The 15,750-nt window shown below is 33.9% G+C and overlaps 1 protein-coding gene across 2 annotated transcripts in view; it reads right to left on the reverse strand.

Moving 5' to 3' along the window:
* CFAP61 (cilia and flagella associated protein 61) overlaps positions 1 to 15,750 on the reverse strand; it is a 324,804-nt gene that overhangs the window by 202,421 nt on the left and 106,633 nt on the right. For both annotated transcript variants that reach the window (XM_031951049.1, XM_031951048.1), the window contains exons 12-13: positions 14,556 to 14,595; positions 11,875 to 12,014 (exon numbers count right to left, since the gene is read on the reverse strand). In XM_031951049.1, coding sequence (XP_031806909.1) covers positions 11,875 to 12,014; positions 14,556 to 14,595 — 180 coding nt within the window. The remainder of the gene's footprint in view (positions 1 to 11,874; positions 12,015 to 14,555; positions 14,596 to 15,750) is intronic.

The following is a 15,750-nucleotide window of genomic DNA, read 5'->3' on the forward strand; positions in this document are numbered from 1 at the left end:
GTGTCTGAGGCCAGATTTGAATTTAGATCCTCCTGACTTCAGGGCTGGCGCTCTATCTCCTGGCCACCTAGCTGTCCCTTTTCTGCTTTTGATTTTTAAAAAAGTGGCAAATGGATTACCAGGAAAGGAAAGTAAAAAGTGGTGTTTCTTTCAGTAGGATAAAGAGGATTAGACAATGAGTGAAGGGCTTGGAGTCTACTTGGGTTTTTCCTCCCTGATCCATTCAGAGTACATGTAGTGACAAAGATCTGCTGGCAGTCTATTGGCCTATGACCCATGAATTGCTGAGGCAGAATGGAGCATACGTGGACCAGGAGTGATCTGACCCTCTACTGGGCTCTTTTTCTTCTTTTCTTTCTGGTAGCAAGTGAGGCAAAACTATTATGAACTGCTGGGTAGAGGGAAGGATGATTGCTTATGAAGCTCCCATCCCAGTTTTCATGTCTGTGAGCACATCACCTCTATTTCTTTTGTGTTTATTTATTCCTGATATTACAGGGGGAGAGAAGAGAACAAACATTTATTAAACACCCCTACTATGTGTAGGCATTATGATCAACACTTTACAAATACTTCATTTGAATCGCACAGCAGGTTAGTATTGTCCTGTTTGACCCTCACAACAATTAGGTCCATGAGTATTCACAGAGGGTAATGTTCAGGTGAATGAGAGATCCATTAGAGCTCTCAAAAGCTCCCACCAGCAACCAGTCAGTAGCAGATTCCATTAGAGATAGAGGCAAGTCACAGAAAAAAGCTTGTCCTCCTCAGGACAGCAGCATCTTCTATGTCATGATCTCTCACACTGGAGAGAGATGTTGCTTACGGAAGCTAGAAAAGCACTGATCCATCAAGCTAAGTAAAAAGCTACATCTAAAGGGAATCTCATAATGATTCCATGCAAGGAATTCTGGGTCCAGGAATCAGGTGGCATTTCTTAGTCATGTATTTCTTACAAAATATGTACCTCTCTGCTACAGTACTTTCAGTTTGTAACCATTCTCCTCTGGGACATCTGTGAGTGTAATTGGGAAGAGTACCCCAGTATTGGGGAAGTGGGGAATTGTTTCCTAACTGCTAAAACCCTGAAGATAGTGGTACTCAGTCACCATTCTAGAATCCAACCTACTAATGTGAATGGGAATTAGAACAGTTAAATCCAAAAACAGTTCTATAGTAAAAAATGTATCAGTAGGTGGATTTCCTAATTGGTTTTTATGTAGGAGTTACCCAAAATATTAAAATCACTCTTTCTCTCATCTTAGAAGATAAAAAGTAAATAAATTCCTGATTTAAATAACTTGAACTTGAACAGAATTATAAAAATACATTTTTTAAAAAGTCTAGGAACCAGCTTATCGCCCTAAAAAACAATGCAAGGAAATTTCCAGAATTTAAAACGAAAGTCTAAATCCACATTAAATCACCTGTGGAACTGGAAGGTGTATGAAATATGAAAATGTTACTAGTAACAACTATAGAAAGCTTATTATACGTCTAAGATACAGAAAACCCCTTGGGAAATATAATGACTATAAAACAAAGCACTAATTATGTTCATCTTCAAGATCTGGAATCCTTAATTAAAATGAAATTGATTTTTAAAAAAAACTACATTAGAGTTAATGCTCATTGTCTGTTGTTCCAATGACTATCTTTTCAATCTTAATCATATTGTCAGAAAAATTACAAACTATAGATGTGTTAATTAAGGGTTTATGAAATGTTTCATTGAATTTTTAAAGGTAGATGTCTAAGACTGAAAAGAGATATGTCTATTTATATGTTCACACAATAAATAAACATTTATTAAGTACTTACTATTTGGCAGGAAATGTGCTAAACACTGGGAATACCAAGAAAAGCAAAAACATAGTCCCTGCTCTCAAAAAACCCACATTCTAAGGGGAAACATGCAGAGGACTGTGTATAATGTATATATATATATATAATAATATATATAACATATATGTGTGTGTGTATATATATTATATATATATATATATATATATTATCAATACATATACATTATCAATTTGAAGTAATCACAGAGGAAAAGCATTAATACTAGTAATGAGAAGAACCTTACTGCAGAAGGTAGTACTTGAGTTATGTTTTGAAGGAAGCCAAGAAGGCAGGAGAGAGAGATGAGGGAGAGAATTCTAAAAATGAGGCACAGCCAATAAAAAGGCATGAAGTTAAGAGAGAGTTTCCTATGAGAGGATAGCTAGCATTTGTTAAGCACCTACTAAATGCCAGGTAAATTCATTAGGTGCTTCACAGTCTAAAGCTGTAGACAACATGAAAACAACTATGTAGAAACAAGGTACATAATCTCAGAAGAAAGGTTTTAAGATTAAAGAGGACTGGAAAAAGCTTGCAGAAGGTAGGACTCTAATTCCTCAATTGATAGTCAAAAGATATGAACAGACAGGTTTTTAGATGAAAAAATTAATGCAAATTGTAATCATATGAAAAAATTCTCTAAATCACTACGGACTAGAGGAAAGCAAATTAAAACAACTCTGAGGCACTATTTTATACCTATTAGATTGGTTAATATAACAGAAAAGGAAAATGATAAGTGTTGGAGAAGATGAGGGAAAATTGGAACACTAATACATTGTTGGTAGAGTTATAAACTAATCTAACCTTTCTATAGAGCAATTTGTAATTATGCCAAAAGAACTTTAAAACTACATAGTTCTTAATCCAACTATAGCACTACTAAGACTGAATCCCAAAGAGATCATAATAAAGAAGGAAAAGGACCCACATATTTAAAAATATTCATAGCAGTTCTTTTTGTGGTAGCAAAGAATTGGAATTAATAAAATAATATTGTGTTCTAAGAAATGATGAGTAGGGAGATTTCAGAAAAAACTGAAAAGACTTATATGAACTGACTGACATTAAGTGAAGTGAGTAGAACCAGGAAAACACTGTACAAAGTAACAGAAACATTGTGCAATGATCAACTATAATAAACTCAGCTTTTCTCAGTAAAACAACAATCCAAGATTATTCCAAAAGACTCATGATAGAAAATGCTATCCATCCCCAGAGAAAGAACAATGGAGTCTGAATGCAGATCAAAGCATGGCATTTTCATCTTTTTTTTGGTTTTTGTTTTTTCTTTTTCCTGATTTTTCCCTTTTGTTCTGCTGTTTCTTTCACAACACATGAAAATATGTTTAAAATGACTGTATATGTATAACCTGCATTTAAAATCCTATAAAAATGAATGCTGGGGGAACTATTTTTATATGTAATTGGAAAAAATAAAATGCTAATAACTGGGAAAAAGAAGATAGGACTCTGAGATGTGAAGGACGGGAGAAGAATTAGGAGGCAGAGGAGAGGAGGAAAACTGCTCCAGACATGGAATTAAGAAATGGAACATCCTGTGTAAGAAACAATAAGAGGATAAAGAGTCCTGGATTACAGAATATTCAAAGAGGAATAAAGCATAAAACTGAAAAGATAAGAAAGAACCAGGTAATAAAGGATTTTATGTTTGGTGCTGAAGTTGTTAAAGGGAGCCACTGGAGTTGATTGAGTAGGGGAAATGGAGTAGTTAGATATGTGTTTTAGGAGGATCAATGAAAGATGGATTGGAATGTGAAGAGACTTGAGACAGAAGGATGAATAAGAAGGCTTTTGCAATAGCCCAGGCACAAGATGATGATGGCCTGTGCCAAGGTGGAAGCAGGGTCATAGAAGAAAAAGGGGTGTGTGTGTGTGTGTGTGTACAACACAATGGCTCTGGAGACCTTCAGTTTGAGAGTCAGTCTAATACTTCTCCTCTCTCACAGTTTCCTTCAGAGTTTCCCAGACATTGAGCTAATTCTGGCAATGCATGTGTCAATCTCATTATCCATATGGTCATCCCTGGAAAGTATACTACCAAGGTAAGAGAACTTATCCACAGCATCTCCATTTGCTGTAACTGATGGTTCTACCTCTGGATAGTGTGGTGCTGGTGGATGGAGCCCCTGTGGTTTTTTATGTTAACTGTTAAGCCAAAATTAGCATAATCAGCAGAGAATTGATCTATACTTTGTGGATCTTGGCTTCAGAGACTACATTGAGGGCACAATCAAGTGCAAGCGCAGAATCATGCACCACGCTCCCTCCCTTTTGGTTTTGGCTTATAGCCTTTTCAAGTTGAAGAATTTACCATCAGAGTGGTAGCTGACTTGGATTCCATCTTTGTACTCATTGAAAATGATTGGCAGCATGGCTGTAAGCATCATGCTGGAAAGCATGGGAGCAAGCAGCCAGCCTTGTTTCACTCCATTGGTGATTGGGAAAGCTCAAGAGCATTGCCTGTAAAACCTGGACAGTATACCAGCATCATGCCAGGAAACGGAATATATATATATATATATATATATATATATATATATATATATATATATATGATGGATTAAATATGTGGGATAAATATAAGTTGAGAATGACAGCAAGACTGAGAGAATGGTTTAATGGCAATGCCCTTAACAATCATTGAGAACTTGGGAAGAATAGAGTTTGGGGCAATAAGATAATAAATTATTTGGACATACTGTTAAGATAATCTATGAAACATCCAAATCAAAATGTCTAACAGGCCATAGGAAATGGGAGATGGAAATCTGTAGAGAGGTTAGAGCTGGATCAATAGATCATAGAATTATCTGCATAGAGATAAAATGAGAATTCATTGAAGTCAATGAGCCCACCAAGTGAAACAGTATAAAGAGAGAAGAGAAGAGGATCCAGAATACAACTTGGAGATACCCAAAGTTAGAAGAAATAATCTGGCTCAAGATCCAAAAAGGAGATGGAGCAGCAGCTGTCAGACAAAATAGAAGAACTAGGAGAAAACAGTGTCATGAAAGTCTAAAGATAAAAGCGTATGAAAGAAAAGATGATTAAAAATGTCAAAGACTGCAGAGACATCAAGAAGGAGGAGTATTGAGAAAAGCAATTGAGAGATCATCAGTGACTTTAGAGAGAGAAAATTCATTTAAATGATCCAGTAATAAGTCAGATGGCAGAGATTTAGAAATGTGTGAGAAGTGGAAAGGGAGAAGAGGTACAGGAAAATAGCCAGCAGGGATAGGCTCATCAAATGAGGATTTTGGTTGTTTTTTTAAGGATGGTGAAACCACAGACATATTTGTAAAGCAACAGGGGAAAAGCCAGTACATAGGGAGAGAATGAAAATTAGTAATAGCAGGGATGATAAAGGGCATAAACTGATAAAGACGACCGGATGGATTGGAAACTTTTATACAAGTAGAGAAGACCTTCATGTGAGATGGGGTGAATAAGGAAATAGTGGGGACATCTGATTGATGTAAGATGAGAGTGAGATGAAAATAGAGCACTTTTGGAGAATGAGCTCAATATTTTTTGGTGATATATGAAGCAAAGTTATCAGCAGTGAGGGTATTACCTAGGAATAGTGAAGGTATTATGGCAGACTTAATGAAAAAATGAAAAGGATCCCTGCCCAACTTAACACTTATTAAGAGCCCCCCTATTTGTGGGATATTGGGTATATAAAGATAAACAAAAGTCCCTGTTTTCAAGGAGCTCAGATTCTTCTGAAAAGAATACAGAACAAATAGAAATGAGTATGCCAACAAAATAATTTGAGGAATGAAATATCCCTAACAACTAGAGAGGTGAAAGAAGGCTTCATGGAGAGAGAGATATCAGAATTAAGTTACTGTAACTTCAAAATGGAATCAACTTAGCAGATTTTCATAAGTAGAAAAAAAATGGCTTGCTCACCAAATGACTCGGTGAGTAGTTAAAAGTCATCTCCAAATCACAATTTCCTTGGTGCCTCTTTATACCCAATTTTTGCTTTATGGAATAACTTATAAAGCGTTCGAAGTAGCTTCTCAATTAGCCTCCATTATTTACACATTTGTGTCAAGGATCACTTAATCTTTTGGAGCCAGAAAAATGATCCATTAGTCTTTTCCTGGGATGTTTACTTTAGGACATGGATATTTGGCACATGCAGGATAGTATGTCCACTTTTATAATCAATCCCCTTGCCTTTCAACATTCATCTGTTCCCTCTTATGAAGCAATCCTACCTGTGTGCTTTGGCGCAACATCCTAGACCTCTTCTAAATAGCCCTTTTTACCTCTTTATACTACTATTATTCCCTTAAAATCTCATCTCTTTTCTCACAGTCTCATCCTAGTCTTACTTCCTTCATTTCTCCTGTTCTCTCCTTAACTGCTCTTTCTGCTGTGGTTTGTATTTTAAATGAACTTTTCTTCTCTTCCCTCCAACTTCTTGCCCTGTTTGAAACATAATCGTGCTGAAAGCATCATACCTTTTAATGCCCCTTTCATGCAATCTGGGGAACTATCAAAAGAGAACTTCAACAGCAATGAGAAGATGAGGACCTAGACTAAAGTGTTGGGCACGTGAGTAGAGATGAGAAAATAGATATACAAAATATGGAAATAGAGTCAATAAGACTTAGCAATTTAGCATGAAAAGTGCAGCTTATTTAACATAGTTATTATGCAATATACAAATTTGTTAGGATATGGGGGAGCTGTTGGAATATACGGGAGCCACCTGACAGTGGCTTCTGGAGATCCAACCCAGAATGGATCTCCTTTTGTGAGAGGATGATACAAGGAGACTGAGAGGCAGTTGGTGTTCTCTGACCTCTCTCACTGAGAGACCATTGCATTGTCTGACCTCTCTCCTCTTCCCTCTTCTTCCAATTTATCTCATTCCCAGTCCACAACACTTGTGCCAGATGAGACTTAATCCAAACTGGTAGCATTTCATGGGACTACACATGAAATGGAATATAAAAGTACACTAACTCTGTTGATTTCCCAGACCTGAATCAGAGTTATTAAATGATTTTGACACTTGTAAATCCCAGTGGTTTGGGGAAAATCTCAATAGCATGACAGCTTCATATGATATCAATAGGACTGGACTTGGAGTCAGGAGACAGCAGATTTGGATCTCACCTTTGACAGTATCTATGACCATTTGATGAGTCGCTTAATCTGAGTTTTCATTTCCTCAACTATAACATGGATATAATGATTACTGAAGTGAAAATCTCATAAGTTTGTGACAATTGAATGAATATACATATAAAATCATTTCCCCGCTGTCTCTTCAACATGGCCCTGTCCTCCAACCATTTCCACATTCATCAAAAACTTGGATTCCCTTTATTGGATACCCTCTCTATGAAAGATGGAGGACTCTGCAGGACTTAGCCATCTATATCACTTCTGAGTAGTCTCCTCATCTTTTCTGTACCTCTTCAGGACTTTTCTGTAAGTGTTGCAGTTCCCTATTAGAATATAAACTCCTTGAGGGAAGAGACTCTCTTACTTACTTCTATTTGTATCTGTTGGACTTAGCAGCATTGACTGGTACATGGTTGAATCTCAGCAAATACTTTATTTTTAAATTTTTATCGCTATGTGTCTCTGTATTTGTCTCTATCTCTGTCTTTCTCTGTCTCTATGTGTCTGTCTGTCTCTACCCTGTCTCTCTTTCCATTATATAAATGTCACTAACCTTGCAAAAGATGTCAAGAATTCAGTCAATCAGCTAATATTTATTATACACCTTCTTTATGCAGACAGAGGCAGCTAGGTGACATGGTAAGTAGAGTGCCAGACATAGAGTCAGGAAGACTCATTTTTCTGAATTCAAATACAGCCTCAGACATTTACTAGTTGTGTGATCCTTGACAAATCACTTAACCTTTATTTGCCTCAATTTCCTCATTGTAAAATGAGCTCACTAATTGAAAAAGCAAACCATTCAAGTATCTTTGCCAAGAAAACTTCAGATAGGGTCACAAAAAGTCAGACATGACTGAAACGATTGAACAACACTATGTTAAGTCCTGACTTTTCTTATCCAATTAAATGGGGATGAAGGGATAAAGTAAATAGGATAGCAGAGATAAAAGGGAGTGGAAAAAACCAATTTGGTGCTTCTCAATCCAAAAGAAGCAGAATTGTACACTAGAATTTTCTTGTACTTGCCCCTACTTGGAGAAGAATTCAATACAAGACAAGTCTATCATAGACTGACCCGATTCAAGAAACTTTCTCATTAGAGGTAACAGAAGGACTTCACTGAAAAATTTTCACTTACAACATGGTCCTGTAGAACGTGTTACAGTGAGATTCTACTGTAGTTTAATAGGTGTGAATGAAACACCAACAAGGGAGCAACTATAACAAAATAAAATCACTTAGGATATCAAAACACACATGCAGAGAACAACTTTTGTATACTAAAGATTATTTATGACAGTCTGGTTTAGAACAAATCTCAATAAATTGAAATTGATTTCAGGATTCAAACAAAGCCAGATTTCATTGAATGTTATTGGACTTATTAGTTAAAATTAAATGAAACAAAACACTGAAAGACTTTTTTTAAAAAAGTTTTTAAAAAGATATATGTATATATCATCATAAACAGACAATAAATGACTGAACAAGGATCTTATCATTGAAGCTTTCATTCTTGATCTCTTGAAATATTTGTGTCTCTAAGCAGTCCTTTAAAAAAATCAATTTTATTAATATATTTTGCTTTTATATTGCCCTCTTTCTCTAAAATTTCCTTCCTCTTCTCCCTAGCAATAGCACAATCATAACAAAGATTTAAAACAAAATTTTAAAAAGCTTCCAAAATTAATCAATTATTAAAATTTGACAATATATGAAATATTTCATAACTATAGTCCCCTATCTCCTCGAAGAAGAGAATGAGATCAAAGAACTCATTTTAAAATAAAAATTACTTTGAGAAGGATTATAACTTAGTTCCTCAATTAATGCTTAAGTAAGAATTTACTGACAATTAGAATAAAGAAAAGAAAGGATTTAGAATTAATATTTTAGGAGAGGTAAAGAACCTAGGAGAGAAAGAAAGAAAATAAGCTAGCTAATTAAGAAGAGTTTGGGGGAAGAATAAAGTTATAAACTCATTTTCAGTAAATTTTTGGCTGTAATTAACCCTAGCTGTGCACACCCAACCAATTATCACAATGAACTACTACAGTCACTTAGAAAGCATTTTAAAGAAGGTACATTTCAATTTATTGGAAAGAAAGAAGGAAGGAAGGAAGGAAGGAAGGAAGGAAGGAAGGAGGGAGGAAGGAAGGGAGGAAGGCAGGCAGGCAGGCAGGAAGGAAGGAATAAAGGGAGGGAAGGAGGGAGGGAGAGAGGGAGAGAGAGAGGAACAAAGGAAGAGAGGGAGGGAAAGGGAGAGAGAAAAGAAGGGAGGGAGAGAGGAAAGAAGGGAGGAAGGCAGGCAGGAAGAAAGGAAGGAAGGCAGGAAGGCAGGCAGGAAGGAAGGAAGGAAGGAAGGGTGGGAGGGAGGGAAGAAGGGAGGGAGGGAAGAAACAAAATTACGGAAACCCTGTCAAGAGACCCAAGTAAGCCAAATCAACTTCAAAGTCTTTAAAGATGAAATGAGGACAATGCAACAACCCCCAGAAAAATGAAAAAAAATCTGTAAATATTCTTTATGACAAACTGTTTTCTCCCTCAATTACATGGAGTCACCAAAATTGAACTCAACATTGCAATTCCAATGTGTTATAAAGGAAACAAAAATCCCACTAAGGAAAATAAATATGTGCAGAGCAGTTGGATTATACCGACTATCCACAGAAGAGTTCCACACAATTTTAAAAGCATTTATAGGATCAATGTTCAAGATATTTGAAACAGAGGACTATTCTTAATTATTGTGAAAAATTATGGACTTTTTTTATTATAAAAGAAGGAAAATGCAGTTAAAAAAATAACTACTGACCCACATACCTAGTTTCCAATGACTACAAAATCTTGATAAGAATAATTCATACACATATTTAGAATATTCTTGATTAAGGATTGAGAAGAGTGCAAGCAGGCTTTTGGAAATGGCATTCTATGACCAATTATATTTTAATGATCACATAATTGACCAAAAGGTATATATAGAAAGAAGGGAGGGAGGAAGAGAAAGAGGGAAGGAAGAAATTTGGTTTGGTCCATCAGAAAGCTGTTGCTTTAAAAGTCTCTCCTCCAACAAGATCGCTCCTATGTACATGGAAAAAACAATCACAAAAGATTTTCTGAAAGATGACAATTTTATATTTTATATATAATATATATTATCTGTCTATTAATTTCTAAATGTGTGCAATGACCCTCTGATTTTTTATATCAAGTAAGATATACTTACTTGATATAAAGTAAGGAAGGATATAAAGGAAGGAAGGTAAAGCCAATTAATAGGTGTGAATGAAACACCAACAAGGGAGCAACTGTAACAAAATAAAATCACTTAGGATATCAAAACACACATGCAGAGAACAACTTTTGTATACTAAAGATTATTTATGACAGTCTGGTTTAGAACAAAACCAGACTCCACTTAACAATAACTTCAAGAGAATAACTTAATCTCATTTAAAATAGGGAGAACTATACTTTCAAATGATATTATTATGGAATTATGGAAGATGTCCAGCACAAAGTCCTAATAAAAGATTCCTTAGAGTTGGTGTGGTTCTCTAAATGCTCCTGTTTGCAAATGACTTAATCTGGTTGAATAAAGTTCCAAAACATTGACAAGATCTTAAAAGTGCTCAAAATTTATTCATCTTTTTACAATTAAATTTTATTGATGTATTTTGCTTCCATATCACTTGCTTTCCCAATGTGCCCCTATCCTTCTTTCTTATAATGAAGAAAACAATTAGTTTGGGATTAGAAATAATACAATAACTATTTTTTTGGCCAAGATGTTTTGACCTTTTTGTCATGGCAACTGATTGATTTAGGTTAAATTTACTTAGGGTGATAAGTTATATCAATGACTGTTTCTTCTTCAATCTTTTGTCATTACATGAATGTGAAATGTCATTACAGAAGGGATTTTATGACAAAGTTTATCTAATATACAGGCAGGTCTATGTAGGACTTTCATTCTTATTTCATAGTAAAGCTGAAATTATTAAAATTGTTAGTATGTGGGAGTATTTTTTTAGATAAGGCATTAAGAAAAGCTTGAAAAAAAAGGTGGTTGGTATGATGGCTGAAATAGTGTCCCCTTTTGATGATAAAGAATTGTTAGGTTTTGAAATAAGTAGTCTGGAAATGACCTTGAAATAAATTCTTAAAATGGTATTCCTCCACACTTCTAAAGGACTATTATATAAAAGAGATCAAGTCAATATAAGTTAAAAAGCCTGAGGTGTCTAAATTCTACTGTGTTAGTGATACAGAAGTGGTAAATAATGTGGCTGACAAAGGATATAGCAGTGGCAAAAAAAAAAAAAAAAAAAAAAAAAAAACTGGGGGGGAAAAGTCACAAAAAAAGCTACATTGACTCAAAAATTAACTTTATAATAAGAAAACATATTAAGCTATACAGGAAGCCTCATATCCAGCCATTCTTTTATATACATGGAAGTTTTCTGGTTTTTTTTTAATTTGTAAAGTCAGTACCGTTACATCCCACATCTTCTACAGGCTGCATCAACAAAACAATAATTGATATTCATAAAGCTGACCTTGGCTTTACCTTCCTCATAAATTTTTTGTGAGCCAAAAATCTGATAAAGTTCTTTGGAAACACAATGAAAGAGGACAAAGGGAAAAAGTAAATAAGGAATTGTTATATAACTGTGAAATAGATTATCAGCACCCAAATAATAGAAAAAAATGACTTTAATTCCTCTAGAACTAAATATTTACATCTACTAAAATATTAATTTTAGAATAATAAAAATAAAGAGTAATTACTTGATCTAGTCTTTTAAAAAAGAAAATATACTTAAATTTGACAAAATATGTATTACTTACTTGAGCAATCCAGCACGGTGGAAAACATAGAGATCATTATCAAGAATGGAAGTATTAAAAGGAACAATTCTAGTGAAATTCTGTATTAGAACAAACTCAGGTGTGAGATGAGGAACAGAAATAACACAGAAGTCTTTATTCTAAAATGAAGAAAAAGGGGAAAAACTATTGATTATGTGACAACAAATAACTTCTTTACTAATTTTTAACAATAGCACTAAAAACTAAGTCCCCAAATATACCACTAAGGCAAGAAGGATGAAAAGATATTAGAAGGAAAGTGTTTAAATTATTTAATTCAATTTCATTCAACAAACTATTAAACTACTACTATGTATAAAGCATTAATCCATCATAAAGGGAAACGATGCACAATTTTTATGCTTTATGCATCTTTTAAGTTGAAAGAAAAATTGAATAAACAAATGGTATGTATACAGGCTGGAAACAGTTATTAGTATAATTATCTTAAGGAACGAAATTTATAGCTAAGGGAAATCTATCCATTCATGTTCAATGCATCAGTTCATCTGTAGTACAATAAATGTGGCAATGTAGCCCAGTGGAAAGAGCACCAGCCTAAATCAGGGAAATCTGGAGTTACTTAACTTCCACTGCCACCTTTTTCTCAGCTATAAACTGAGGGGGTCTGGTGCATATAAAGAGGAAGATAGCATGGTGTGGGGCATGAGCACTGACTGATTCTAGACTTGAAGGCCTGTATTCAAATCTTGTTTCTAATACTTTGTTTTGGCAAATGATTAGACTCAATTTCCTCATTTGTAAAATGAGAGGAAGGATTAGCTTAGCCTCTTAGTACCTTCTAGACATGTGATGACTGATTATCGCCAAGCTTTAAAATTCTTTAGTTTTACATAAATATATTTTAAAAAGAATACTACAAACTGCAACATAATTTTGCATTTTGACATAAAACTATCCTATTGGTATACAAGATTCTTGTGTTAAGGTGAAAGTCACAAACCAAGTGCTGTGCCATATGTGTGTGTACATGTATTCTTATGCCAGGTTCCAAAAGAAAGTACTGTTCTATTCTTATCGGTTAATTTGTGCCCTTGGGATCTTGCCTTCTCTTGAACCCTGTAAAGGTATTACTTCTGCTAATCCAAAACCCTTAGAGACATTTTCAACACAAATGAGTGAATCATCATTTCACCTGTATCTTATTCATTTCTAACAAATGACATATTCTTAATTTGGGGACTCAAGCTATTAAAATTGTCTTTGAACTGAAAATTAGAACTAGCTAACAAGTGACAGAATAACTGGAAGGCAGTGATTGAGTTGGGAAGGGACACTAATCTTTGGCATTCAAGTGGACAGCCATGGTGTAAGAGAGTACATGAGGTAATTCTCACACTCTAAAAGTAAGCTCAGTGCTATCGAGCTTTGTGCTGAATGAAGGTGTTCAAGTTAGTAGGGGCTTTTGTTGTTGAAAATATCATAGTCCCATGTAATCTTGAAGAGTTACATGGGCTTTAGAAAAGGAAAATCAAATTCAATGAAATGAAATTTCTTTAGGTTTTTTCCTAGACTGATAAGTTTTGAAAATAGTAGTCCAGAGAAACATAATACTACTACTGTAAGAGGTATGGAAAAGCAATAAAATCTAATGTTCAATTAAAAAGAAATGACAACAGGGAAATCATCATGTCTCATTATACTAATAAAAATTACAAAAGAGACAATTTTAAATGAGATTAAGTTATTCTCTTGAAGTTATTAAGTGGAGTGAAAAGTCAATTTAAACTCCAGCTTTAAAAAACCTACTTAAAACTGGTTATTTTCCCAAAACATAAAAAAAATAAATAAAGACTAAATGATTTTCACTAAAAAAAAAAAAGTTAAAAATAGCATTTTTACCAAAACTAATCAATTTAATAATTACACTAGTTCATATTATATCTAATAGGTTATTCACATATACTTTTTAAAGTCCTTACTCCCTCAGATTCATCACCTTCTCCCCTAATACTTTTTACCCTTATAAACAGTTTTTCCCCATTCAGAGCATATAATGGAGAAACAAGAAAGGAAAAATTCTGAGTTGGATATGTTCAATTTTGCAACCAAAAAACCAAGATATGAATTGTATGATTTTTTTTGAAGCAAGGCAAGTAAATATTCCTGCAAATTGGTTAAATAAATAGCCAGCACATTAGAGAATTAGCCAGGAGTTACCACTTTCCCATGTTTAGCAGGACCTTCCTTGTACACAGTATGAATTAAATATCTGTTTTTTTTAAAATGAATTAGGAAACTTCTCTGCAGAGAAGTATGGATTGTAATTGTATGAACAATTGCCCAGAATCTATATGCCATGTAACTATAAAGGAATGAGGCTGATCTTGTAAGTCACACATGGCAATCAAGTTCATTACTTTATATAAGATCTCATTTTTAAGTAATAGAAATAGTAGAACTGTTAGTTGTAGAGTTGGCAGTAAAATATTAGTAAATCTGTCTACAAAAGGGATATAGTTTATGGGATCATCAACATCACTAAGACTAAGGAATTAGTACAAAATAAGGTAATATTCTATTTCAACTAGTTTATAACGATTTCAAATCTGACCATGTTTTTGAACTTTAAGAGCATAGCTTGAAAATAAACATTTGAATTTTATAACAAAAATTTTTCTTAAAAATTCTTCACTTACAGGAAAAAGGCTGAAAACGAACTGCATAAAATCCAGTGACCTATAAACAAAAGAGCAAACATTGTAAGAGAACGAAGAATGTATCTAGCATTAATTGTAGATTTACATAGATTTATGGCTCCTTGTCCCTCCAGGCAGCAATTAGTCAACCTTACTAATCAGAAATTGCTTCTAGCTGAGCATTAATCAATTGAAGACGTTATAAGCTTCACATCAGTTGTCATTAGAGTATTTTCTAGACCCCAAAGCAATATTACAGCAATTAATAATTTCTGGGCATTTGAATAGGCAACAGAAAGAAGGTTGCTCAGGGAAGATAATCTATCGTTTCCTTTTATAAGGGGACATATAGTCTGTTCTGACCTTTTACGCTTTAATATGCAAAGTGTTTTATCCCCAGCTGCAGATGTATATTCACAAGCAAGCTACAGCAATTCATCAGAATTATGTTTGAAAACTCATAGAATAATCACATTTAGTGACAAGGAAAAATAAAAAAGCAAAAGGTGATGAATTCAGATTGCAAAAACATTGATAAGACATTGTGAGGGACTAATTTCTCATTTATAGACAGTTTATTCCATATTTGACCAATAATCCTCACAATTTAATTTCAATCTACCCACCAGATCTATGAAAAAGAACCAAGAAACTACAATAAACCATGATATTTTACAAAAACTGTTTTTGAATAATTTTTATAATCATCATATAACCATCTACTATGATAAAATTAATTTTTGCTTTCAATGACACAGCTTTGGAATGATATTTAAAGCATTCTTAAATTTTACTAAATTTAAAGTGGCGAGAAGTGGCTAGAAACTTACTTAAGACACTATCTTTTCTTATCATAGAGACACTACTTATTTTTTTAAATGCTATATTATTATGAATTTTAATGTAAAAGTATTCTATTTGTTGTAAGCAAATACCCTTTTCTTATAGTAAAATTCATGTGTATTTAGGCTTAGACCACATAATGGAAAAATAGGACAAGAGTTTATTTCATGATATTTCCCATGCTATTCAATTATTTATTCTTATGAGAAAAAAATCTTGTACTTAAAAAAAAAACAACTCTATTCAAACTTGGTTTAAAAGAGGAATCTTAAAAAGTGTGACAAAAAGCTATTTTTACCATTTTAGTATTTCTCAAAAAATGATTAGCCATTTTTGTCATGTTCTTCAGTGT

This window comes from Sarcophilus harrisii, chromosome 2 (assembly GCF_902635505.1).
Source record: "Sarcophilus harrisii chromosome 2, mSarHar1.11, whole genome shotgun sequence".
Classification (NCBI taxonomy): Eukaryota; Metazoa; Chordata; class Mammalia; order Dasyuromorphia; family Dasyuridae; genus Sarcophilus; species Sarcophilus harrisii.